The 27,406-nt window shown below is 41.3% G+C and overlaps 1 protein-coding gene across 2 annotated transcripts; it reads right to left on the reverse strand.

Moving 5' to 3' along the window:
• On the reverse strand, nucleotides 1–26,842 carry mfn2 (mitofusin 2). 2 transcript variants are annotated; one of them, XM_023153741.3, is made up of 19 exons: nucleotides 26,468–26,842; nucleotides 25,547–25,617; nucleotides 23,790–23,971; nucleotides 22,400–22,535; nucleotides 22,145–22,307; nucleotides 21,943–22,067; nucleotides 16,099–16,207; nucleotides 15,249–15,356; nucleotides 14,545–14,698; nucleotides 10,495–10,562; nucleotides 8,956–9,077; nucleotides 8,615–8,741; nucleotides 8,438–8,542; nucleotides 5,007–5,109; nucleotides 4,306–4,529; nucleotides 3,885–4,040; nucleotides 3,194–3,390; nucleotides 2,953–3,087; nucleotides 1–1,977 (listed from the first exon to the last, which is right to left on the reverse strand). In XM_023153741.3, exons 3-19 carry the CDS (start codon nucleotides 23,965–23,967, stop codon nucleotides 1,908–1,910), a joined length of 2,280 nt encoding a protein of 759 aa, XP_023009509.1. In that variant the 5' UTR covers nucleotides 23,968–23,971; nucleotides 25,547–25,617; nucleotides 26,468–26,842; the 3' UTR covers nucleotides 1–1,907. The 2 variants fall into 2 exon arrangements, with proteins under 2 accessions (XP_023009509.1, XP_004570985.1); XM_004570928.5 differs by lacking the exon at nucleotides 25,547–25,617 and having other exon boundaries at nucleotides 26,468–26,841.
• Between the last annotated feature and the right edge of the window lie 564 nt (nucleotides 26,843–27,406).

The following is a 27,406-nucleotide window of genomic DNA, read 5'->3' on the forward strand; positions in this document are numbered from 1 at the left end:
TTTATAGTTGATAATTTCTCTTTATTTACTTTTACACATACATACACATTTTAATAGGGCAAGAAATTACACTAGTTGCATGTAAAGGCTGCATGCAGGTACTGTCAATGTCCCAAAGGCAGAAAACTGTTCTGTTGGTGTACACTTGCTTTAGGGCAAAACAAAAGAAACAGAGCAAATGGATGAAAAAGCATATATTTGCCCTAAAAAACAAACACCCCCCCCCCCCCCAAAACCCCCCCCCCAAAAAAACAAAACAAAACAAAAAAACCCCAAACAAAACAGGGTTATTACAGCAGCATCATTTGGCAACACAAACAGTATACAACCGTGGACAATTAAATCACATCTACTGTGATGTTTCTTCTTTGTCACTGCTTCTAGTTCAAAATGATAATTTCATTCTGCTCACACTTCTGAAAGCACAACATTTAATGGAAGTGAAAAAATGTTACTCCACACATACTGCACAGTGCTAAACTTTCAAATTGGCTTTGTTAAAGGAAGAGCCAAACACCAAACACAAAGATGTTGTGATGTCCGTGAGAAGCTGGGACTAGAAATCAGCTCAAAAAATATCTAATAAATAAAAATCTAATAAAGTTGCATGTTCTTTACTTTAGCTAGTCTAAGCTCAACTGTGTGGCTCTAGTCTTTTTTTTTCTGCAATTCTGCTAAATGGTGCAGGTGAAGCAAACCATTTCTAAAAGTTTCTAAATGTTCTTCTAATCAGAGAGCATCAGAAAGCAAACAAACAGTGAATGTTTGCTCTTAACAAGTACTCTGTGAGTATCCAAAACCTGCTGTATCTTATTATTCACTGCTACTGCTTAACAAAGGCCCAACTGTGCAGCTGTCCTCTGTCATTTTACAAGTCGGAGCAACAATGACCAGCTGTTTTAAAGAGACTAAAAATAAATAAATAAATAATAACAATCAAAGTGTTCTGACATATCAAGACATGGACCAGACGTCTGGGGGGCAGTGTCCACTAATGTCTGGCCCCAGATCCTTTAAGGTAAGACTGAGCTTGCTCCGATTAGACTCTGGAGGCTGGGTCAACATCCTTTTGTCTTTCCTCAGACGTTCGTTGTTATGGTGGAAATGCTGTCTCACTCAAGTGTGTGTAGTTTATCTATAACAATGTGTAAGCAGGTGGGACATATCAAAGTAAAGCCTTACATCTGCAACAGCAAGAGTGGCTTAATCTGACAACGTCACAAGAAAAAGAATAAAAGGTTATATAAAATCTCCTATTATTTAACTGCAAAGCAATTTCTGATGTTTTTAGTCATTCGGATGTGTGGTGTCTTATCAGTAGCAATAATAAAGGAAATGCACATCAAATGTCTGTGTGTGTCATCATGACGCAATGGAATATCATGGACTACCATGACCCCACCCACACACACACACACACCCACACACACACACACACACACACACACACACACACACTCCCATTCACTGGTGGAGTGTCTTACTTCTGTATTTGTCCAGTGTTCACATGTATACACAAAATCACATCTATACAGGCGGAAAGTACCAGGTTAAGCAGAATTCCATTAAAGGACAGCGTGACAGAGTTTTTGACAGAAGGTGGTGGGTGTGACCTATCAGTGCTGATGAGCCATCAACAGATGGCCAGTTCATGTTCATTTGCACATTACCACAACTGAACACGGACAAGCTCAACAGACTGATCCTGGCATCACGTCTACACAACTACATGACAACTAATTAGCAGCTCCTTCAACTTATGTCAGATATCCAAACCACGCCTTCTGTTAAAAGTAATGTTAGTATTTCTCTCAGTGACTTCAAATACACCTGTGAGGAACCATTAACAGATGTACAAAACGTTGCTCCGGTGCCACTCTTTCCCTCTGAGGATGTTCCACCTGGTTTTACTTGCTGTGATGAAGATACTGCTGGGTGAACATGTTGAGCTCACTGTCCAGCCAGCCCGCTTTATTCCTGAAAAGGCACAAATGCAAACACACGTTTAAAAAAATAAAAAATAAAAAATAGACAATTATGCAACAAGTTGCATGTTTAAAAGAGACACCTGCAAACAGCATGTGTTGATCAGAAATATAGTCATCCTGAGATCATGCTTGAACATGGCATAGTGCAAAAAACACTCTGACCCTGCTGTGAATGGCTGCACAACTCAGTTTGGAACCTGGCACAGCCTGGTGTAGTTGGTGGACTTCGAGGTTCCAGTTTATGTGCTGCTTTTTCTTTTTGGACCAGAAACATGTTTTCTTTCACTCTCTGCAGTTGTGTTATCAATGTTTTTGCTAAAAACTGGGGGCTGTCTGGGTTTAATGTTGTCAGGAGTTTTATTCACATGCTGCTGTTAATTACATTTCTGTTGCAGGTCTTTTTTTAGTCACACATGTGGGCAAAACTCATGTTTACATCATCATATAAAAGCATAGAATGTGTCCATTTTTAAATGAATTACTTGATGAATCACACCAGCCCTACAAATTTATTTAGTGTGAAGCATGCATCACCAGTTTCACGGGGCTAATGCAAACAACTGTTCATATTCACACCTATGGCCAATTCCAAATCATAAATTAGTCTAATGTGCCTGTCTTTGAACTGTGGTAGCAAGCCCAGATACTGAAGAGAACCCATTTAGGCACAGGGAGGACATGCAAACACCACATAGAAAGACCCCAGCTTGTCAGCAGGTTGGAACCTAGAACTCTTTGAAATAGCTTGTCACTTGTAACCTGTGAACAAAATGTTTAATAATGCCTAGTGTTTTACAAGTTTGACAGTTAACTCGCTCTTTCCACCACTGCAATTTCATTTTAACTGGAAATATGTTGATAGTCAGGACTTTGCTCCTCATCACTCCGCCCAAGACTCTACATTGTAAAGAGAGACACACAGCATGCATGAGCAAAGAGCCACAGTTGAGGTTAGCATTTTTACCGTAGCAGCTTAGCCTTGCTCTGGAGGCTGTCCAGCAGCTCGATCTTGCTGTTCATGTCAGTGATGTCATCTTCAAGATTTTGACGGGTGATGTCTACCTGCTGGCAGAGCTGAGCAAATACCCCAGCCAATTCCCTGTCAACCACACACAGCGTTAGAAAGGCTCGACAATATTCAGTGCTGGATCACAAATATACTTGGCATTCTCTCCTGTAACATTAGTCTAATTATGTGTGCTCACTGCTGGACTTGGTGGCTGCAGTTGGATCCAGTGTAACTGACAATGAGCTGTAGCTTCTCACTGGCGTAATCCACAAACTGCCTCTTAAAGGCTCTTTCTTTGGCCTTGGTGGTCCAGGTGAGCCGCTCATAGATGTAGAGGAGCCCATAAAGGCCCAGTGACAAAGCGATGAGACGCCAGCCCACTGCTTTCCAGATCTACACAGAATGAAAGACCAAGGTCAGGCTGAAACATAGGCTGAGCACTAAGTCTACGTTTAATGGTTGGCTATTATGAAATAACAAAAGGCATGAGGAAATAAAATCAGCATTCAAAAAGTTAGTTTGGAATCTTCATAGTGCAAAAATTTGAATACCTCTTTAATAAAAACTATGATAAAATGATGAACTTAATGAGAAAGCCTTTCTGGCAAGTGTTACAGGTGGTGAGTAAACACTGTTGCTGTGGTTTTATTGTGCTTTTTGCCAGCACGTAATCAAAAACATCACAGTTCAGATCATTTCAACTCCCATCCCACAACAGGAAAAGCAAGTACTGTCCCATTTTCAGAGCTTTGCAATTCACTCTGTAGAGCATTATAATACATTTGTTGCCCATCACTACCTCTTTGATTCTGGAACACCAAAACAGATCTGTTTCCTTAATATTTCATTCAATTCTAATTGTGTGCGGTGTGTTTGTAGATCCTCACCACTCCACCAACGACAAGAACACCCATGGAAGTACGGGAGGTGAGGGAAGCAAGACCGGTCACCATAGAGACCATCAGCTCCTCCTGGGTCATGGCGCTTTGTGGAAATGGAGGCATGCTGGTGCTGACCGGTGTCAAGGCCATTGGGCGAGGAACCTGTATGGACAACACAGCGAATAACCTCACAAAGCACACGGCCCTGTACAGATCAATCCAGCTCTGGTCTTTTTGTCCTGGTTTTATTCTAGTCATGTCCAACAGTAGGACACAGCTGAAGGTGAAAAGGAAGCTTTCTATATCAATTTAGGTATGTGATTATGCTTTTTGTTTCAGGATTCTATGCATCAAATATGCTTTTTAATTGTATACAATGTTGCTTATGTAGACACTTTGAGGAAGTTTATGCTTCTGGCAATGTTACCTGATCATTGTAGCCCATGAGAACGCGTCGGGTATTCTTGGGTCCAAGGAAGCGGTTGACCAGCATGGTCCAGCCCAGAGAGAAGTGGAAGCTGATATCTTCTTGAAAGTCACTGCAAAGCTTGTCACAGGCGAGGTCATAACTGAGGCTGAAGCACTGACTTCGAGGCACCAGCTTGTCAACCTGCTCTCTCACGGCACTGGGCAGCAAAGGCTTCAGACCCTCTGCACACATGAACAGAAAACAGCAGCGTCATTGTGAAAATAAATAATTATTTTCTGCTTGGCTTTGAATTACAACACAACAGCAATAACGACAACAACACAATTTTCAAACAATAACTATTCCATATAGCAGGGGTGGGCAACTCCAGGCCTCAAGGGCCAGTGTCCCTGCAGGTTTTAGATGTGTCCTTGATCCAACACAGCTGATTTAAATGGCTAAATTAGCTCCTCAACATGTCCTGAAGTTCTTCAGAGGCCTGGTAACGAACAAATCATTTGATTCAGGTGTGTTGACCCAAGGTGAGATTTAAAACCTGCAGGACACCGGCCCTCGAGGCCTGGAATTGCCCACCCCTGCCATATAGTGTAACTAGTTGCATGCCACAAATACACATGTGTTTGGCAATCATAGCTGAAAACCTCATAGTGGCTTAACGTAAACCAGAGCCTGTTGAAGTAGAAAGGTGGACATATTACCAATCATGTCATTCTGTGTGGTCTGCAGTGCACTGCTGATGGAGGTGGAGCACCTCTCCGACATGTTCTTGCCCAGGCCCTCCTCTATGTGCCGATGGAGTTCCTACAACAAACAATGACAAAGAAATGTTAAAGCATTAGTTTTTTTGAAAGGTTTAACGACAATCCCTTATATAAGATGTCATTACAGACCACAATCTGCATGTCTCTTTCACTGACACCTTTGATTATTGATATACCTTTATTAGTCCCACAAGGGGAAATTGACAACCTTTTTTCTACTGTGTAGGTTCAGGGCCGCTAACAAACATCTAAACTAAATGATGATATGGAAAAAGGTATATTTTATTGGCCGGGCATCCAAAAGAATGTGCGCTGATGGTGTGCATCCTGCCTGAAGTGTCAGATGGTTAACCAGCCGACCATTCCAAAAGCCTCTTTGTACCCATTATCAGGTCTTATTTGACTGCACACTTAAATGGTAAATGGTAACTGAAGTCTTATGATTCTTATGTAGCGCTTTTCTACTCTCCCGCACTCAGGACTCAGGGCTTTATACAACATGCCACATTCACCCATTCACACAAGCACTTCTTCTGTGCTTTTAAGATTCTAACATTAAAAGGTGGATGCATGAGAGAGCAACTTTGGGTTAAAATCTTGATATTTATATCTTAATATCAAAGATATTTGGTATGCAGTCTGGGGGAGCCAGAGTTCAAACCACCAACCTTCCGGTCAGTAGATGACCTGCTCTACCTCCTGAGGCTACACCCCTTCTGAGCTACACTTAAAGAGCTGTATGAATTATTTGGCATTAAATCTGTTTGGACTAGTGTCTACCACCCTCAGACTGACAGGCTGGTGGAGAGGCTGAAAAAGACTTTAAAGTCCATGATTTGAAAGTTCATTCACGAGGATTTACGCAATTGGATCGCTGATTAGACCCTCAGTTGTTTGCTGAGGTACTCCAGGTCACGGGGGTGTTGGACCTGGTTAAGGGAAGCTGGAGGGAAGGTCCAAGCCCAGCTAAAAGCCAGATTTAATACGTCTTGGACCTTAGAGCAAAGCTGCACACACTGGGGATGTTGGTATGTGAAAATCAGCTTCAGGCCCAGGAACGTTAACTTACTGCCAATTCCAGTTTCTGCTCGAGGAGATGGATAGCTCATACAAAGACATCCCGCTCCACTGTGCTGTTAGATGGCTTATCTGTAGAAAGTATCTTGCTGATAGAACTGGACATCTCAACGAGCATAATCTCAAATTGCAGGAATCAGGACAAAATGTTTCAGATATACGCGACAAGTGGGAGGCTTTGGTTCAAAAGCTGGCAGTTTTTTTTCAAGCGATGTTGAAACATTCTGCTACTTCAAATGCCCCAAGGAGCTGTCCACGGTCCTGATATCATCCCTTATATGACCCTGGGATGAAACTGTGGAGTCCAAAGTGAGACCCAGATTGTGACTTTCTGTGGATGGTGGGATGGGGCAAGTGTCAATGTCAGTGAGTAGATTTCCATCTTTTGGAGAAGGGCTTTTGGGGGCCACAACTGACCTGACTAAACATAAAAGGCAAAATGTTTAGAGAGAATTGGCCAAAATGCTGAAAAAGGGGTTGAAGAGTTGCCCAGCGCGTCATAGTTCATGTAGTGAAGGGTCTATAAACATCACAAACAATGTGGTCTGTGCAGCAGGGAAAATGAGTGGGACTGCCCCACTCATATTGTGTGTGTGTGTGTGTGTGTGTGTGTGTGTGTGTGTGTGTGTGTGTGTGAGAGAGAGAGAGAGAGAGAGAGAGAGAGAGAGAACGGAGAGTTGAAAACAAGTCGCGACCGATGAGAAACGGAAGATGAAGCACGTAAATATAATAACCACTACAGTCATTGCAGAGTGCCTGACGAGCCCAGTTGTAAGTAAGCTGTTAAGAGTCAACTGTACACTGTGTTCGCCGCCTCCGAAACAATAAAGTCCTGTTGGAGCAGCCTTTTAACGCCTCTCTCTGTCTCTCGCTAGCAAAGTTGACCCAGACAGTAAAGCTAACTACCGGCTACCAGCCCGACACGGAACCCGACGTATTAACCAGAGGTCTCTTTACCATGGTTCAGAGTCGTGGACCTGGCCGAGGTAAAAACAGAGTACAAACTGTGTTAGTTCAGTAAGAGAGTCAAACACTAATGTGTACACTCATGTCTGCAAATGATAGCAGAAGTGCTGCCCCGTGTCTGGCCAGAAAGAGAGTACAAATTTGTTTATTTGGTAGTTCAATGAAAGGCTTCAGTTAGCTAAGAGTGAGGGGGAAAAACAATTGTGCTTACTTTTGCAGATTTTTCTTATCATAGAATATTTAAAATAAAGAAAAGCACTACATTTTTGGAAATATTTGTGGATATTTTCTTGGTTTTTCTTTTTGTTCTACTTGATCACTTAAGTGGCCCTCCAATGAGATGACAGTGGCGGCAGCAGCAGCCCACAGCTCCTCTGAGTTTGAGACCCCCTGGTCTATATGGTTCTGTGTCTACTCTCTGACATAGATGTTTCCTGTGTGAAAAAGTGATTGCCCTCTAAATCATCACTGGTTATACCACTCTTTGTCAGCAAGAATTGCAATCAAGTATCTGTGATAACTGGCAATGAGTTTTCCCCATCACTGAAGAGAAATTTTGGCCGACTCTTCTTTGCAGAATTATTTTAATACAGTTATAATGGAGGCATTTTTAGGAATGAATGGGCTGTTTAACGTCATGCCAAAGCATCACAATCAGATTTAAGACCAGAGTTTGACTACACCACTCCAAAACCTTCATTTTGTTTTTCTGGGAAATTCAGAGGTGGACTTGCTTCTGTTTTTCAGATCACTGTTGTGCTGCATAACCCAGGTGGCTTGAGCTTCAGAGCATGAACTGATGGTCAAACATTCTCTTTCAGGATTTTCTGGCAGAGAGTAGAATTCATGGACAATATTGTGCAATTAACATACCTTGATGTACTTTCACTACACCTGAAAAGTTGATTCTGTTCATCTGGACGTAGCATTGTCAGTAGGAGAAATATTTCATCACTCATTCAAGTTTGCATAATGACTGGAACTAGCACCAGTGGTGAACAATGGGCTGTGAGGTCAGTTCCTTAATGATTGACCAGGGAGGATATGAAAAAAATGATAGGTTAGCCTTGTTAGACTGTGAGATTTCCATCAGTAATAGGGTACATTTAAAAGTTGACGTGTACTGGAGACCAAAGCATACGGATCAGTATTTAGAGTTTGACTCTCATCATCCACTGGAGCACAAACTGGGTGCCCTCAGGATGCTACAACACACAACGAATAGCATCCTCACAGACACAGCGGCCAGGGAAGCAGAAGAACGTCATATCGAGAAGGCCCTGAGTAAATGTAAAAGTCTAAGAATATGCTAAAGTTAAACTCACATTTTTGTAGACCTTGAGCACCACTGGTGATGGATGGAAGTCCATATGGAAGTCGTCCACCAGCACATGGAGCTTCCTGATTTCCTCTGCCATGGCATTAGAAACCTAAAAGAACAACCACCCTCTTTTTAGCTGAATCCACATAAACCAGGACAGTCACACTGTGCCAGAATTCACCTGTCTCTCCACCTCCTCAGTAATCTTCTTGATCTTGGACTTGCAGTCCATGGTCAGTAGATCCAACTGCTTGTCGATGAACTCTAATCGGTCCTGACGGTCCTCTTTGGTCTCCAAACAATAGACTCTACACACCAACCCACACAGCTTTTTAAGTTTAAAATGAAAGTCTATTAAAGATGGAGATGTGCTGCACACATGGGTCTTAATCACAATGAAAACCATTTATGGGAATTCTTTCCCCAGGCACTCTGTGGCTAAAAGAGGAGGGCAATGCTTTTTGGGGGTCTGTGGTTTAAAGTCTCAGCATATACAAATACTGCTTTTAATCACAGACTCACCTCTGCTCCTGTGCAGCAATGTATACCGAATCCATAATGTGACGCAGGGCTTCAGAGATCTGCTTGGCCCTCACTGTATGCTGCTCAAATTTGGTCTTCACGGCAGACTGTGATATACACTCCTAAATACAGCAGACAGACAGCAATTCAGATATCAAATCAAGAAAAATGACAGAATGCAACTGAATGACCCTGGATCTGATGGAATTGAAGGTAAATTTCCAGCTTTAAATCACAAATGTAGTTAGACTAAGTTACATAATCTGCATAAGAATATTTTTTTTATTTCAACGGGACAATGCGCATTAATTAACATGATAGTCGTTATTTACAGATAGGGATATATAATCATGTATAATACCCCATACCCCAGTCCTGTCTATTCTGATTGTAATAACAGAACCGAAGTAAAAACATAAAAATCCTGAAATCTATTAAAGTATGACATCAAGTGGACCAGTATAGCAAAAGCAGTAATGGTGCACTTGGAAAAATAAATCTGTTGGGCATTTTTATTGGCCTTCAGACAATAATTCTGATTGCTACAGTCACAGACAGGACAGTGAAAAAAATAAATAAAAATACAATGACATGATGAGTGCAGGCACAGAAAGCTCTATGTGAAAGCTAATTTACACCATGGAGCCCTGCTTTCAAAAACTGGCATAGATAAAACTCTATGTAGCTGGATTTATGAAATAAGTGCTTTTTATAACATGTTTAGCGCCATCTTTTTCCAGTACAAAATGTGACATCCCAGAGTTTGTTGGTTGGTTGGTTGCGGTCAATAAGAACAGTAAAACTAAAAAACAGTTTAAGAGGATAACTGTTGTGCTGTCCCTGGCTACAACAATGGATTTTATGGTAACAAATCAAGAATATCTGCTTTCTCCGTCTCCCCCTTTACCAGTAATTGACTCTGTGTTGTTTGGCTAGCTGCACTGAGAAAGTAAAATGCATCTGTTGGTCATAATGTTCGGGTTTGTAAAACACTTTATGAATGAGTACTGTGGACGAGACTGTTTCAAGTTGGGTGACAGGTGGTTCACCAGACCGACAAGCTGGAGTCAGAAACTCTGATTTTTACACCATCTTACTACCAAGCCGTGCAAGCAGCTGATGGGATCAGGTTAATGCATGTGAATCACACCAGAAACATAACACAATCTGGAACCCTATCAGTATATCTGCAAGAAAAATAGCTAGAAAACGGAGGCTCAGGGGAAGAGATACCACCCTTTGTGGAAACCTCCCCCCCCCCCCCTCACATCACCTCACTGACTGGATTACTTTATATTAAAATTAATAAAACAAAAGCAAAGCCCAAATTTAAGTGTAGGAAAGTATAAGGTGGACATTTTTTGAATATATTTTCCCACTGACGTACAGATGGATGTTAGGATTTCCAATTGTGCGTTTCACATAGATGTATGAAATTTCACATAGATGTATGCTACATATGTTTGAATCATATGTAGCATACCGATTCAAACATACAGAAATTAGATCAAATCTCATTTCTAGTTTTGAGGATCTTACCTCGAAACGCCGTTCAAAGTTCTGGAACTCAAACATTCTGGCCTGAAATCCTTCAGCAAGAGCGCCACCTGAAACAGCACAGGAGTGAGAATGTGCGCTACAGTGGGTTTCACACTTTTTATCACCTCACTTTAAAGTCTATTCAAACTCAAAAAACTATACAGATCACATACAACTTTTACGTGGCACAAGAATTCTGTGTTTTTTTAAATCTATTTAAACACAAAGAATAAGCCAAATTAAACATTTTCTAATACTTATCAGTAATCTAATAATTAATTAATATAAATATATCCATTTATTTTTATATTAAAAAATAAATTCCCCCCTCGCCCCTCCGGGCAGTCTATCCTTCAAGCTTGGGGCCTCTACCAGAGGCCTGGGAGCTTGAAGGTCCTACACAGTATCTAGGACGGTGTTCCTCTGGACGGAGTTCTTGGATGTTGTTCCTGAGATCTGCTGGAGCCACTCGCCTAGCTTGTAGGTCATTGCACCAAGTGCTCCAATTACCACTGGGACCACTGTTACCCCTCACCCTCCACCTCTTCTCTGAACCCTCGGTACTTCTCCTGCTTCTCATGTTCCTTCTTCCTGATGTTGCTTTCATTCGGTATAGCCATCTGGCTATCTTGGTTAGCCATTACCAATTTGTCCATTTGTATCTGGAAATCTAACAGGATCTTAGCTCGGACATTCTTCAACGCCGTCGGGTGGTGACCTCGGGACTCGTACACTATGCCGGCCACTTGGTTATGGCGCTCTATGCATGTCCTGCCTGATAGCATCTTGCACCCTGCTGTTATGCGCTGGATTGTCTCATGAGCATCTCTACACAGCCTGCACCTGGGGTCTTACCTGGTCAATTTCTTGATCATAAAGAGCAGATTGTAACCATGATCATGACCATTGATCAATAATTAGTGATCAAAGATCATTATGGACCTGGCAGTCATAGGCTACGTACATACATACACGGATTTTCGAAAACTGAGATTTTCCATTTTCGTTTAAAAAAAAAAAAAAAAAAAAAAAAAAAAAAAATCTCCATCCACATGTAAACGCCAAAAACAAAGTTAAACGCTCTGAAGAACATGCCAATCCATGCCATCCTAACCATGTAGAAGTGTTGGCCAATCAGAAGTCAAGAAGTCTGGGAGGGAAAGAGTAAACCGGGTTTTGTACGTTCATAAAATCTCAAGTACTTCTGAAAAGTTTGTGTTTTTCTGAAAAGGCAGCTAATTTTGCGTTACTTTTCAAGTGCCGTCATCATTTCAAATGTTAATAACTAAAGACAGTATTTTGGCTGGTGTAGACTCACAACTTAGGAATGAAAAAAAATGTATACAACATACATAAATTTAATTTAAAAGAAATTACATTTATTTAAAACCAATTTGCGTTGTGAGAGCGTCTGTATTGAATGTAGAAGCCACGTCCGAAGTTCACTCTGATGCCTCTGTCTTTGTAAATGGAGGGACAGTAACTGTGTGTGTGTATATGTAAGCGTGTAAAAACTGCAGATAGTAAGATTAACAGCGACAGTATTTTTTTATTCTAGAAATTTCTCTCATGTAAACAACAACATGGCATCACAGCGTGACGCCACGTTATTTCCATTTAAATGAAAAATCTCAGTTTTTAAAAATACCCGTGTATGTATTCCGATTCACAAGGTCCTGAATCGATTCGATCCTCGATTCGATTCAATTTAATTCAATTCAATTCGAATCTGGGAAATTTTGCCTCAGACAGTCAGAAATATTATAATTCAGATCGGTACATTTACATATTTTTGTATCTATAAAAAGGAAGCTGACACTTTCCAGACTTTATCAAAGGTGTAAGCATCACAGCAGATGCCTTTGTGTCAAAGTAGCTGAAGATAAAACAGAAAAACATGAAGGCGACTTTCCTGGCCTGGGATTTTATAAAAATATTCTGCAGTACATCAAAAACAAAATAAAACCATTAATCAACATATGAACATTACCTCTGAAGTTACAGCGGTTTTATTAGAGACACGGCTAAGCGTTTTGCATTTTGCATAATTTTAAAAAGTTTAAATTTGTTCAGAAGCCTATTGAACGGCAGAAATGAGGCTTTCTTTTGGAAGTAAGTGAAAGGAAAAAAACAGCAGCCGACAGCGCTGTAAACAACTTGTGCGTAATAAGAAAGCGAATAATACAGAAAAAAGAGATTTTAGACTGGAAACTGTTCTTGAAGTACAGAGAGAGCAAGAGAGAGAGAGAGAGAGCTGTGCATGAAGTGCGGTGGAAGCAAAACAGCAAAAGTCAGAGTGAATTCATGACGATGTTTATGTGAAGCGTAGTTTGGATCTTCTTTTGCTGCTGGTTCGGTCAATATTGTTTGGAGAGAGATAAAACTAACACCTTTAGAATCAGCGCAAAATGGGCATAAACACAAAGTGTGGACCCGCTGAAACATCAGAATCAGTGAGCTGTCGGTTTTCAGCCCCGACCGTGTCCGTGCCGTCGGGTGAGAAAGGCGACATCTCACTGATTCTGATCCGCAGGTCCGCGCTTTGTGTTTAAGTCTTTGTGCAGAATCCGTGTACCTGCTCTCATTTAAAGCTGTTTTAGCTGTTTGGTGGTTTTCGAAATTTTGTGATTCTGGCATTTCGGGCAAAATTAATTTATATTAAAAAAATCGATTCAGGATTTTAATGAATCGATATCACGTTATCCAAGCCAGAATCGATTTTAATCGATAAATCGATTATCAAAACCCACCCCTACTATGACTGCCAGGTTCATAACGGTCTTTGATCACTGGTTATTGATCGGTGGTCATGATCATGGTTACAATCTGCATTTTATGATCAAGTTTTCCGTGACTGAAAGCACAGTTTACGTGTGGACGAAAGGCCCAAACGCATAGAAGAATCTGCGTTTTCAAAAATATCTGTGTATGTGTGGACATAGCCATAGAAACCTATGTATGCAGAGGTGCTGTGCGTGTGATATTTTATTTATATACTAAAGTCAATTGCACTTTTAGTCCAACAGATGGTGCTGTTGAGGTTTAGTGAGTGAGCAGAGCTGAGTGCTGCATAAAGAAAGAAGCTGGTAAAAACACAAACAGAGCCATTGGAGAAACAAACAGCACACAATTCAACACACAGGCTTTCCAAAGAGTGGCGTATGAAAGTAAAATATTTAGAGGATACTAAATCATGTTTAAGACAGGGATGTGACCCCATCCCACCTTTTTTTCTCCACTGACAAAACTAACAGCATGCTACAAGGAAGTCAAAGGTAAAGTTGAAGTTTTAAATGGACATTGCATGTACATTACAGACTTCGTATTTATGACTAGACTTGTTAATGTTACATTGTTACTGGTCAAGCCTACTATGTTATAGACTGGTTGTTATATAGCGCTTTTATATTCGAGCACTCAAAGCAATTAACACAACACGCCTCATTCAGCCATTCATACAAGGACTTTTCTTTCTACACGAAGTACATTTTTTCTAACATTAACACTCCAATAAATGCACCAGAGAGAAACTTGGGGGTTAGTAGTACTCCTAAGGATACTTTGGCATGCAGAATGGAGATGGGAACAGCTTTTCTGATTAGATAAATGACCTCCTCTACCTCCTTAGCTACAGACACTCACAAATGGCTGTGTGGCACCATGATGGGATTAATAACCTTGTCACATGGCTGTAAAGAAAAGCAGAAAATGTTTTCTGGCCTTGCTTACCTTCCACTCTGTCTCCTGCATGCACAAAACATCTACCTTCATCCTGTCCATCACATCAGTCATGGTCCTTACATTTAAAGTACCCACTCCTCCACAATCCTGCCTTTTCTCCTCTCTCACCGTCTCATCTTCAGCCAACAGTAGCCCAGTACCTACCAGCCTTCCACTGGCCAACAGCACCAGAGGCAGTCAACAACTTGGGCCCCGATCGATCTAGTACAATCTTATCATTGTACAGAGCTTGTCAAGGAACTTTTTTTGCTGCGTATTTCAAAATTCAAACCTTTCCAGAGTTTTGATTGCGCAGACTGGTTCCCTCACCTGCTTCAGGCATTCCTTGAGCCTTTTGCACACGAGCCTGAAGTACTTCCTTGGCAGAAACGAAGAATATACGGTCACCAGCCTGGGCTCGGTCCACTACACCCAATTCATCCACCAGAAAATTAGTGCAACGGTCCATATGCTGCCCACGGACCTGGTTGAGCAAGAACACACTTAAATTAGCAAGGATCACAAAGGCAAAGCCTACCAGAACAAAGCTTTCTTTGGATGAGGAAGTGATGCCACATTGAGATTTATACATTTACGGTATTAAGAAAAATTAAATAGAAACGTTTCATAAACTCTCTTAGAAACTTCTAATACAAGGCAAAGAGGACACACTGCAGCATCAGACTAACACATTATTAAAAAAATGAATCTTTAGACAGGTATTGAGAGTTTTGAGGTGATTTCTCCTGGAACAGTGCCCTTTAGTGTGTAACCAACAAGCCACAATAAGGACCATCTTAAGGTTTGTAGTACCTCCTGACAGCTAATACGCATTCATGCACACACAACTTTAACAAAGTCATCATCGTGTCTTTAAATTTGCCCACCACAGCAACAAGGACACCTCTTTAGCTGTTAGGAGACCAAAATGTCCCATGTGAGACATCAAATGGTAAATGCTAAACTGAAGTGGACACTCTTGCTAGTGTTACAACAGCCATAAAGAAGTACTTTGTGTATACACCATAACTGACCTCCTCCATATATTCAGGTTCTGAGGCAGAAGCATCCCAGCGGTTGTTGAGGATGAAAATGTTGGGACTGGAAAGTCGCTCATTGACCTTGTGAAAGAAGGACTTCTCCTGCAGGATGAAAATGTACCAATGTTTGAAAAAAAAAAAAAAGGAATCCGTGAATGAGAAAATGCAAATGGTTGGCAAAAAAAAAAAAAAAAAAAGTTAGATTCACATTTCTTTATACTCAAACCACCATTATTGAGGGAGGCACTGTTACTCTGAATGAGACCCATCAGGACAGAAATCTTTCATCATAAGAAAAAGAACCCTTTGAAATACTTTGGATTCATCTGTGATGACCTTTCCTGATGGCAACTATAGAATTATTCTTCTGTCAAAGGTCATGTGCCAAAAAAAAACAAAAACAAAACAACAATCCAAGTAAATAATTTCAAGGTAGTATGTTTTCATTGGCACTCATACAATTAAATTCCTGCTTCCAAACAGTCAAAAGGGAGTTCATTTGAGCAAGCAAGATTCAGCTGTGAGCACCAACAGCTACCCACAAGAGCATCAAACTGCAGCAGTGTGCAAAAACCAGGCTTCTTTGTGCACAAAGCTGCAGAGTTCTACGCATGTCAGTTGTTGAATTTATTTGTGTTGGCGGTAAAGCATGAATACCTGTCCCTGTTAAAAGAAATTATTTGTCTGGATTATGTTTTCTCCTCACACGACTTTTGACAGGGAAAACACCATATAAGCAAAATGTTCCCAATGCACAGCAGTGTCACACAATCCCCTCACTCAGATTGTTTTGACATGTCATCAACAGTCCTGTTTGAACCTCATCTCTTCATGCAGTTCTTACCGTTTGCATCAGCGTGGATTCAGAGTTTGCCACAAGAACAAACACATCAGCATCCAGACAGAACTTGTCGATCCAGCTGTCGAGCTCTGTGGTAACATCAATCCCTGGGCTTGAGATGCAAACATGATGTTAAACAACAGAATCAGAGTCCTCGCCAAGTCAGCACAGCCACTTTCATTAAAAAGAAAATTTAAATCCAATATCAAATACTCTTATAGTGAAGCAGAAATACGGTTTGGGACATTTTTGTGAGACAAGCCTCGGTCTCACTCTGCTTCAAGTCAGCCAACATCTTTCCATAAAGTCAGCCACCTACAGTAACGAAGCCGCCACCTTGTTTGCCCAGCTTTTCCCTTTAGGGGTCGCCACAGCAGATTATCTGCCTTCATCTCACACTATCCCAGAATCCTCCTCTGTCACACCAACACTCTGCATCTCCTCCTCTGCAGTTACCCTTAGCACTACAGCTGAACTTCCCCAGAGCTTGTCTCAACTCCTTTCTGAACTCTGAACAACGTTCTTGCTACTTCAGCTTCCAGCATTTAACTCTTGCCTCTGCCTTCACTCACTTTGGAGATCAAAAGAGGTTCCTGACTTCCAAAGTCATCCCACAGACTAGCATGATGCCATCCACATTATCCTCTCTAACTGTTAAACATTTCTCCTGAAAAAACTACCCAGGCTACTTGTGTTCACAGCTGTCTTACACTGTATCACTGTATATAATGCTGCTGTTGGCACTGTAAGGCATAGATTCAGATTGGCAGAGTGGCAGTGTGCCATCAATGAGAGTAGCTCATTCTTTATTTTTGCATTAATAAATGCTGCTGTCTGTGAGCTGCAATCAGTCATCCATTCTTTTTTTCTGCATCATCACAAATTTCCTTCATATCCTGTGATATAAATTTGAGGCTCTGATATCCCACCCCTGGTTCGGTCAACTTCCCAAATGTCTCAGGAAGAAAAACTAGGATCAAAAGCTGGAGGTGACCTTTTTAGTGCTCCTCCATAGAGAGTACACTTCCCTCTACCTCAGCAGGAGCAAAAGCATGTTAAACTTCTTCTTGCATCCTGGTTTTCACTTGTCTGATGCTCTTTGGCCCTACAGGTCCTTCAGTCACAGCTTCTGTCAAAGTCCCATAACAACAATGTACTTCAACATGCACTGACTGTGTCTCTGTCTGTCACCTCTCTCTGGCAAACATTTGACTAAATGTGCTATGACACCGTTTTACACAGGAAAAGCTGATGTCACGAGGATTCCCAGGCATCGACATTAAGAACAAAAAGAAGAAAACCCATAGATGACGTAGTAGCTCATCACTGATCCAACACAGTTCGCAGGTTGGTCCCAATAACCTGACAAATATGACCCCGACCATCAGGTGATCTCGGGGTGGCTGTAGCTCAGGTGGTAGAGTAGGTCATCCACTGATCGGAAGGTTGGTGGTTCGATTCCTGGCTTCCCCTAGTCTACATGCCAAATATCCCTGGGTAAGATACTAATCCTCAATTGCTCTCCAATGCATCCATCGGAGTATGAATGTTAGCTATGAAGCACTTAGAAAGATGTGCATTCACCCATTCGTACAAGCACAAGTTGTGTAAAGTGCTTTAAGTGCACAGATGAGTAGAAAAGCGAAGCAGCCTTTCATATATGCAACCTGCTGAGTGTTACCTAATTAAAACAGAATGAAGCTCTGCTGTAAAGCTATAGGGTTGCAAACTGTTTTCAAGCATTCAGTTGATAATGCAGAAATCTTTTTGTGTATTCCTAGTGCTACTGAGTCTGTTACACCGTTTATAGCTAGGGTTGCAAAATTCCCGGAATTTTCAAAGATGGAATCTTTCCATGGGAATTAACGGGAATTTATGGGAATAAAGTGGGAATTTTCAAAATTGAAGGTTGGCTCTTCTTAGGGAACTTAAATATAGTTGAGCAAAGTATATTTTAGCATAATATTGACAAAAACAAACAAATGCAATTCAAATACACTTGAATATCCATGCCATTCCTTAATCACATGTACAGAGCACAAGCTTGCTGCATGGCTATTGAGACCACCTACTGGCACTGTGCATGCCTCCATCACATGTACACATGGACCACACTTTTGAGCCTGAAGGACAAAGAGTATTAAAGGCACACATTTGAGCCTGTGGACTTAACAAGTGAGGTAAGTTTTGATGATATTATGGGAAAATATATTCATTAAATGTTTAAATTGTGAATATCACATAAAATGTATTAATCTGGTAGATAGCAATCTGATAAGATGCTAAATAAAATGCTAGCATCTGTTAGATGCTAAATAAGCCATAGCTAGTATAACATAAAGAAGATGCTAGCTTCCTCATTTGGCTGTTTTGTTTTGAAGATCATTCCAGTTGTTTAGCTAGCCTTACGATTTATATCTGTTTATTATCATATTGCAATTGTATTATTACGATCTCTTGCATTGCATTAGCATTTTTACAAGCTCTTGTTTTATTTTACAGAAAAATGCCATGTGCGCCATCTGATGTGTGGAGACATTTTACACCAGCTAATGTACAAGGGAAATCTGTATATATGTGTAAGTATTGTGATAAGACGTACGTGAAGAATGCCACAAAAATGCAGCAGCACATTGCAAAGTGCAAAAAAATTCCTCAAGGCCCAACACATGCAGCAGCCAGGAGTTCCACTCAAGGGGAAAATGAATCTGTTTCAGCTGTATCAGAATCAGATACCCACTCATCAGCTCCTGGTCCCTCTGGCATCAGAGGATTCTTTGATTTTATGGATGACACTAGCCAGAAAAACGCAGATGAGTGTTTTGCTCGTGCAGTCTATGCAGCTGGCTCACCCCTGATGCTGACATCCAATGTGTACTGGAAGAGATTTTTGAATGTTCTCCGACCAGCATACATTCCCCCAACCAGACATGCATTGTCTACTCATCTACTGGATGAAGAGTTCAGTCGAGTTCAAGAAAAGGTGAAACAGACCATTAACCAAGCTGACTGTATTTCAGTCATCTCTGATAGATGGTCCAATATCAGGGGACAAGGAATTATTAACTACATAATCACCACTCCTCAGCCTGTGTTCTACAAGAGTGTAGACACAAAGGAAAACGGACACACAGGCCAATACATTGCAGATGAGCTAAAAGTGATCATCAATGACCTTGGACCAGATAAGGTTTTTGCACTGGTCACTGACAATGCAGCCAACATGAAGGTTGCCTGGGCACATGTGGAGGAGACCTACCCACATATAACTACTATTGGCTGTGCTGCCCATACACTAAACCTTCTCCTAAAAGACATAATGGCACTAAAAACAATGGACACTCTGAATAAGAGAGTGAAGCAAGTTCTGAAATATGTTAAAGGCAAACAAGTAACATCCGCTACATTTCTGTCAAAGCAAAAGGAAAAGAACAAGAGTACTACACTGAAGCTTCCCAGCATAACGCGATGGGGTGGTGTTGTTATCATGTTTGACAGCCTTCTGGAGGGAAAGGAGTCTCTGCAAGAGATGGCCATATCCCAGTCTGTAGGCATCGACAGTGACATCAAGAAGGTCATCTTGGATGATGTGTTCTGGGAAAGAGTATCTAGCAGTCAGAAAACCCTCAAACCTATTGCAGCAGCAATAGCGAAGATAGAGGGGGATGGTGCCATCTTGTCAGATGTCCAGTGCCTTTTTGCAAAACTCAAAGAAGAAATCCAGACAATTCTGCCCACTCCCCTACTACTGAAAGGAGAGGAAACGGCTGTGGTCAAGTCATTGGAACAGCGGAGGGAGTTCTGCATGAAGCCAGTGCATGCAGCATACATGCTGGACCCCAAATATGACAAGGGCATACTTTCTGGGGAAGAGATCAACGGTGCCTATGCGGTCATTACAGCCATGTCTGACCACCTGGGTCTCGATAAAGGCAAAGTTCTAGGCAGTTTGGCAAAGTATCGAACAAAGCAAGGCCTTTGGAAAGGGGATGGAATATGGCAGTCATGCCAGCACATATCTGCAGCCACCTGGTGGAAGGGACTATGTGAATCTTAGGCCCTTGCACCTGTAGCCTCCATCCTCCTCCAAATCCCACCATCATCAGCTGCCTCCGAGCGCAACTGGTCACCGTTTGGGAACACCCACACAAAGGTTCGCAACAGGCTCACAAATGTGAGAGTGGAAAAGCTGGTCGGCATTCAGGCAAACCTACGGCTCTTTGAGCCTGACACAGAGCCATCCTCAACAAGGCTGGAAAGTGACACTGAAGAGGAAGACTCAGAGTTGGATGCTGAAGAAGTGGACATGTTGTTGGATGATGATGAGGTCCAGGAAGAGTCTATTGACTGAGCAAAAATGAGAAAAGAGGATTGCTTGAAGGAAGATTTGCATGTTTAATGGGACGTTTTGGAGGATAAGTGGCATTTTTCATTTAACCTTTTGAATGGGACTTTGTGGAGATTTTTGGACAGGGGGCAATTTTGAATGAGCGGGGTTAGGGGATGGTAATATTGAACTCAACATTTCTGTTTTTATTCATCCATGAAACAAGTTATTGAAACGTGTTCTATTCTACTGTACTTACAAATAAATCTGTTGAAATATCTGTTGAAAACATTTTGCATGGAGGTTTTCTTATGATTTCTGTTTATATTTATGCTTGGAAATAATATATTCCCAGTTAGTTCTCCTAAATTCCCATTAATTTCCATAATTCCCATTATTTCCATGGAAAGTTTCCAATATGGAATATTTCCAAAATTCCCAAGCTTAACTTACCATGGAAATTTACCGGAAATTTTCCGCCCCTTTGCAACCCTATTTATAGCTACCACAACGCAGACTGATCAGTTACATCTATAGGCCATTCATGACCATTAATAACTGTTCAGTCAGTTCATTTCGCTGTGGTGTTCTTTATTAGGCTATGCCAGAGTTAGAATTGAGCACACCGAGTAACCATTGAAAATTGAAATGGATCAAATTTAAAAGTCATGCATGCAGCTGTCACGCTAGAACAGGGGTGGGCAATTCCAGGCCTCGAGGGCCGGTGTCCTGCAGGTTTTAGATCTCACCTTGGGTCAACACACCTGAATCACATGATTAGTTCATTACCAGGCCTCTGGAGAACTTCAAGACATGCTGAGGAGGTCATTTAAATCAGCTGTGTTGGATCAAGGACACAACTAAAAAACCTGCAGGACACAGGCCCTCGAGGCCTGGAGTTGCCCACCCCTGCGCTAAAATAAAGCTTAGATTTCAAGTGGGCAGCTAAATAAATATAAAACAGCTTCTGTGTTTGACTGAGGCTGCTTGGAGAGGTCGTCAGCCTTAGCTAAAGCTCTGATTTGTTTTTTAGCGTACTGCTGTCTTCATATTGTGCTTTGCTTGCAGAGATTTAATCCAAATTCTTTGAATGACATGTTTATATGTGATGCAATCTCAAAATCTGACTTCAGAAATACTATTCTTATATTGCTTAACTTCACAACTTTACTACAAGGTATAGACTCCACAGGATGCTCTCAAGTTTGTTAGTTGTGAGAAAAGCAAGGCAAAGCTTTTCAGGTCTGTTATAACCCCTGTCCCAGCTTCTTTTTAAACAGGTCGGTGGCTTCAAATTCAGATAGAACATATATTTTAAAAGAACACATTTCTCAGTTTTCCAACTCTGACACCTTGTCTTTGGACTATTACACACACAATTCAAATGATTTCCAAATCACTGCAATTTGATTTACATTTTCAGTGGGACCACACATTTTCTGGAAATGGAACTGGACTTTAAAAATGGCCTCAACTACTTGCAAGACCCCTAGAATTATTCCACAAAACATGTATCTGACCTGTCCACCAGCACTAGATCATCCCTGAGCAGAGCACACTTGGCCTTAGGCCACATGACACAAACAAGGCTGCCAGCATCCAGATCTTCATCCTGGTGGAGAGCATGGGCCAGCTGGTTCACTGTCTGGAACCACAGACAACATAAGAGTCAGATATGAAGCTTCCTTTCCACACAGAGTCGACTTCGTCGGCTTTGCTCACCTTTATGTTCTTCCTCTCCTCAGAGCCTCCAGTGAGGATGAAGGCCTCATTCCCATCTGTGCCCTCCACCCTCAGAAAGCAGTTGGTAGTGTGTCCTATCCCAGATGGCAGAACCTTGTCACACAGCATGGCATTGATTACTGAGCTCTTCCCATTACTGGTCCTGAAGAACACGTAGCAAAGCTGTGATCAGCATCTCACACAATTCTACTTCGAGTCATGAAATAAACTCGCACTTATTTTAAGTGTACATACCTTCCAAAGAAAACCACCTTCATATGCCGGCGGGCTAGAACTTCTCCAATGCCGGTCACCTTGGCAAGATAACCCTGGACCTCCTGGACCTGCTCCTCCGTGGCAACCGGGTCTAGCTCTTCACTTTTGTATGCCTCTAACATGTCAAAGTCATCAGGCGGAGGTTAGCTTTTCATGCTGAAAGTTATCATATTCATTCAAAGTGATTTATGCCACCTTCTCAAGATCAAAACACAGACCTTCAATGACAAAAAAGGCCTGACTGAGAAAGAAATAGTATGACGCTGGACAGATCACCTCATTCAAACTCTGTGAGCACTGATGGCTGTAGCATGAACAACAGAACACACACTCAAAACACACTAAGCAACCAGCCACAGATTATCAGAGGTTTTGGTTCAGGCGTGCGGGGGTGGAGGTGGGGGGGTGGGGTAATCTGACAAAGAAGATCTTTGAGATCTTTTTTGTCATGTGCTTGCGTTCAACATGATCTTACTGCGTTAATTGGATTTCCTGTGTTGTGTAGTGCCGTATCAGAATCAGAAAGGGGTTTATTGCCAAATGTTGAGCAGGTTTACAACATTAGGAAATTGCTGCGGTGCTTCAGTGCAAACATAGTGTCATAAATAGCACTTAAATAGACATGAAAAAATAAAAGTAGGAATAAGAATTAAAAGTGTATATCAGGCTTGTGCTGATAAATTTTCCCTGTGAACTTCAGTGTGCCTCGACTATAAGCCACAGCTCATCGTCTGCAGGATGTAGCACACTCACATAATTCAGTGTGAAACAGACTAGGGTTACGACTATCGATTATTTTAGTAATCCATCGGTTAATAGAGTAATCGGATAAGAAACACTTTTTTTTTTTTTTTAAATTAATGAGTCTAGTCGCCCCCGCCCCCTCGGGATTTTGGGGTCTGATGCTTAGGTCATAAACATGACACAGTTGATCGATCAATCAATCAATCAATCATCGATCCAAATGCATTTGAAAACTGAAGAATGTGCTACTTCTGTGGCCAGCTGACCTTAATGAATGCAAGGGTCCCTGTTGTCTTTTTGTGTCTCCAAGTAATGTTCTGACTGTACTACGTGCCCACAGCAGGCTTAAAGCGTCTCTATGACAAAAAGCATGCAGGCTGCTGTCATGCTATCTGTACTGCGGGGAAATAAAATAACAACAGTCTATCCCAGCTGACAGCACAAAGGTTACCTGGGACTGGCCAGCGCATGGTAGCAGGATCAAAGATACAAGCTGGGAAAGCACTGCAACACTGATAGCGGTTTGGACAGAGTCCAGAAAAATATCAATTCAAGCAAGACTCTTTACATTTGTGACTTTTACGTGTAGTAAAGTGGTAAGAGTGTGTGTTCGGTGTTGTAGTACCTTCCAGGAAGGAAGCACTCTCCTTGATGTAAGCCCCCAGCTGCTCAAAGATCCCGTTGATCTTCTTCTTTGCTGTGACAAAATGTTTAAGCGGTGATGCGTTCACTTCCGCCATGATTCTTTTTTCCTTCTTGCTATGAAATGGGTTGGTGCTGAGTCGTGGAAATACCAGAGACATGGCACTAGAGAGATAAAACATCACAGACACGCCCAGTATGTTTAGCAAAAGCGACACATTATTCAGTGCAAGCACATTTACTTTCTTACTGCAAACTGGACTGACAAGCTGTCTGAAATAGGAATTCGGCCAATACTCGTCTAATAGTGCACTGCATGCTAGCCAGGGGTAGCCTTAAAAGACCATTTCATTGGTGACAGCCTATTATTTGTTGTAAACGAAAACTGTTATCTTTACAATTATCATTATCACACTCTCTCACACCATTTTTCTAATAAAGAAACCAAAACAACCGTTGAGGCATGGCTTATTGTTAATAAAGTCTTAACATTTATTACCAAACATCTTCATTCATATCAATAATCTGTCAATTTTCTTACTCTAGGCATCTTTCCTCCCAAACATTTGACATAGAGAGGTCATTCCACATCGAATCAACCTGACAGCAATGGACTGATTTAGGCAACAGGCTGGGCAGAAAATAAATCTAATTAAATTTTTCTCTTCAACCAGCAGGGGAATCCACAATTTTCAATCTAGAGCCATCATTTGATCCTCAAATTGTAGGAAAATGTGTCCCCTTTCCCACAAGGTGCTCCTCAAAGGCAACAGATGTATACTTTTTGATCTGGAGGTATTTGAATGAAAGGAGTGCCATTTCAGTGCTTGATGCAGTTCTATTATATTTAGATTGGTTTAAGAAAAGCAGAAAGCAGCTGTTTTTCACTCTCTCTCTCTTTGAATACATTTTCACAGCACAGAACACACATGTAATGCCACTGTTTTGCACATGTCTCAACTCTGTATATTTTTATATATTTTATTTATTGTTTACTCTATTTAATTTGTAAAATATGTGTACACACACACACACACACACACACACACACACACACACAGAGAAAAATATTTAGTATACACATCCAGAAATGCATATACTATTATATATTGTACATATATTTATTAGTTTCAGATGTAGCCATTCTTGTATTTTGCTTGTTTACATTATTGTATTTTGCACAACTCTGTTGCTTGTGAAGCTCATACACAAGAATTTCACTCACATGTACTGTACCAATGTACCTGCACATGTGATGTGACAATAAAAGTGATTTGATTTGATTTGATGTAGAGCAACTTCTTCTCTTGATCTCTAAAGCAAGAAGATACCATTTACAGTCTGGGTCTTATAAGCCTTTAAGCGCCAAGCCAAATAATGTTGTCACTATGGTAACTTTGCTGATGTTCTGACAGCTGATTATCTGATTTATTTAAATATTATCATTGGCCAACACTCTGCTCTGAGTGTTTTTAAGCACAGCCTTGTTTCCCTCTCTCAGACTAATGGCTCCTAAATGTAAAAAAAGACCAAATTAAAGGGTCATCTTCAGAAGGAAGAGGATGGCTACACAGTCCGTGTCTATCCTGGGACAAGGAGTAAAAGTACTTGGGCGTCCACATCCACAACAGGGTGAAGTGGATGACCAACAAAAGCCTGGAAACAAGAACGGAATGAGAAGCCCCTATTTGCTAAGAAGCCGATATCCTTCGACATGGGCAGCAATATGATGGAGATTACCTGTCAGTCAGTTGTGGTAAGCTTACTGTACTTTTTCTTTGCCGTCGTCTGCTGGGGCAACAGCATCAGAGCTGGTAAAAGTAACACACTGAATAAACTTACTAGGAAGGCTGGCTCTGTGATTTTAGAACCTAAATAAACAAGCAATATAACAAACAGCAAAATACCTAACATCTGAAATGTATTTTCAAAAGTTACAAATAAACTTTGGATGAAGCATAGTACAAATAATAATAAGTTAAAATAAAGAAGATTAAAAAAAAAAAAAAAAAAAAAAAAAGAGTGCCCACTGTGAAAGACTGTAGCAGTCACTGACCTCACAACTGCTATATCTAAATCAGAAACAAATTATCAGCCTCGAACCACAAATGAACACTAAGCAAGTTTCTTTTATCATTTTTAGCGGCACCCCCGCTATGTGAGTGCGGGTTTATGAGAATACCGACAAAGATGGCACTGCAGATCTATGAAAGCTTCACCTCATCCATGCAGAGTCAAAACCAGCTAAACATGCTGGTTGCGCTCCGTCACCGCCCCTGCGACCTTTCACACAGTGCTGAAGATAATATTGCAGCAGTGCCATCAAGCTCTTCTTAATGCTGCTTTTAATATAAACACAAATAAAATAGAAACACTCGGCACGTTGCGCCAAGTTCTTTTAACACTGACGCTTTCCTCATCTTTGTGCAAGCTAATCTATGTCATCAAGTACTCCGGCTGCACAATCTCTGATTAAGCTTCTGTTTCTCATATGTTCCTCCATCTTTGTTCTTGACCATGACACAAAGTCCTGTTAACAGTCTGGAGTAGCTGCTCAAGGATAAATTACGAGCTACGAGCTGACCTGTCAACCAACTTCGATAGGAGCTAAGGCTAGCTTCACTAACGACTTGCTAAGTCAAAGCCGTGGGTGTGCCTTACCGTGGATGGAGTCGTTCTTCACAAACAGTCCTCTTACATTGTGCCCCCGAGGCTTCTGAATACTCTACAAGTCACCGAGCTCCCCACGACCCCACACACCTGTACGTTATACTGATAACTCAAGTTAGCTGCTACTGCAAGGGGCGTCTCCGCGTGTTCCAAGGACCTTAAAGCACTGACTTTGACTGCGTTGGTTTTTAGTAAACCCCAAAGACGTCAAACAGTATACTTTAAAGGTTGATCTTTATATAGTTTCCCAGCGCACACTACGTTCCAGCATTGTGTCGACTATTCCGTTTACTATCTGCGCGACCCGCTCTCTTCTTTAGTGTCAATGGCAAACAGCTCTAAGGTGGAATACCGCCACCTGCTGGATTGGAGAACAGCTGCTGCAGCCAGGTCCTCTTGCCTCTGGTGGCACGAAGTAGCAGGGGCGTGGCTTTTAGCTGATGCTTCCTGCTACCCATGAACAAAAATATTTGTGCTTACAGTATTTTGTGCTCTTTTCATAAAGTCTGTAAGTTTGAATGAGTCGTCAGTACTATATTTTAGAAAAAGAAATAACATCAACCAGAGACAGTCTAGAGCAGGGGTGTCAAACTCAAATACACAGTGGCCAAAATTCAAAACTGGAACAAAGTTGCGGGCTAACATTAATATTTATTGAAAAAAAAATCTTCCTCCAGATATGAGAATGAATCTTTTCTTATGGACCCAAACAAGTTTTGCTGAAAAACTGAATATGGAACAAGCATAGCTTAATACTAAACAATATATATATTAGCTGTATAATACCAGTAGGCATACCAAATAGTAATTTAGTATGGCTTCGCGGGCCAAATGTAATTAGGCTGCGGGCCAAATTTGGCCCGTGTGCCTAGTGATGGGACGTTCTGTATCGAGGCTTCGGAGCGTGTGTCGAGTAATGGAGGGGGCGTT

Source organism: Maylandia zebra, linkage group LG20 (assembly GCF_041146795.1).
Source record: "Maylandia zebra isolate NMK-2024a linkage group LG20, Mzebra_GT3a, whole genome shotgun sequence".
NCBI classification, from domain to species: domain Eukaryota; kingdom Metazoa; phylum Chordata; class Actinopteri; order Cichliformes; family Cichlidae; genus Maylandia; species Maylandia zebra.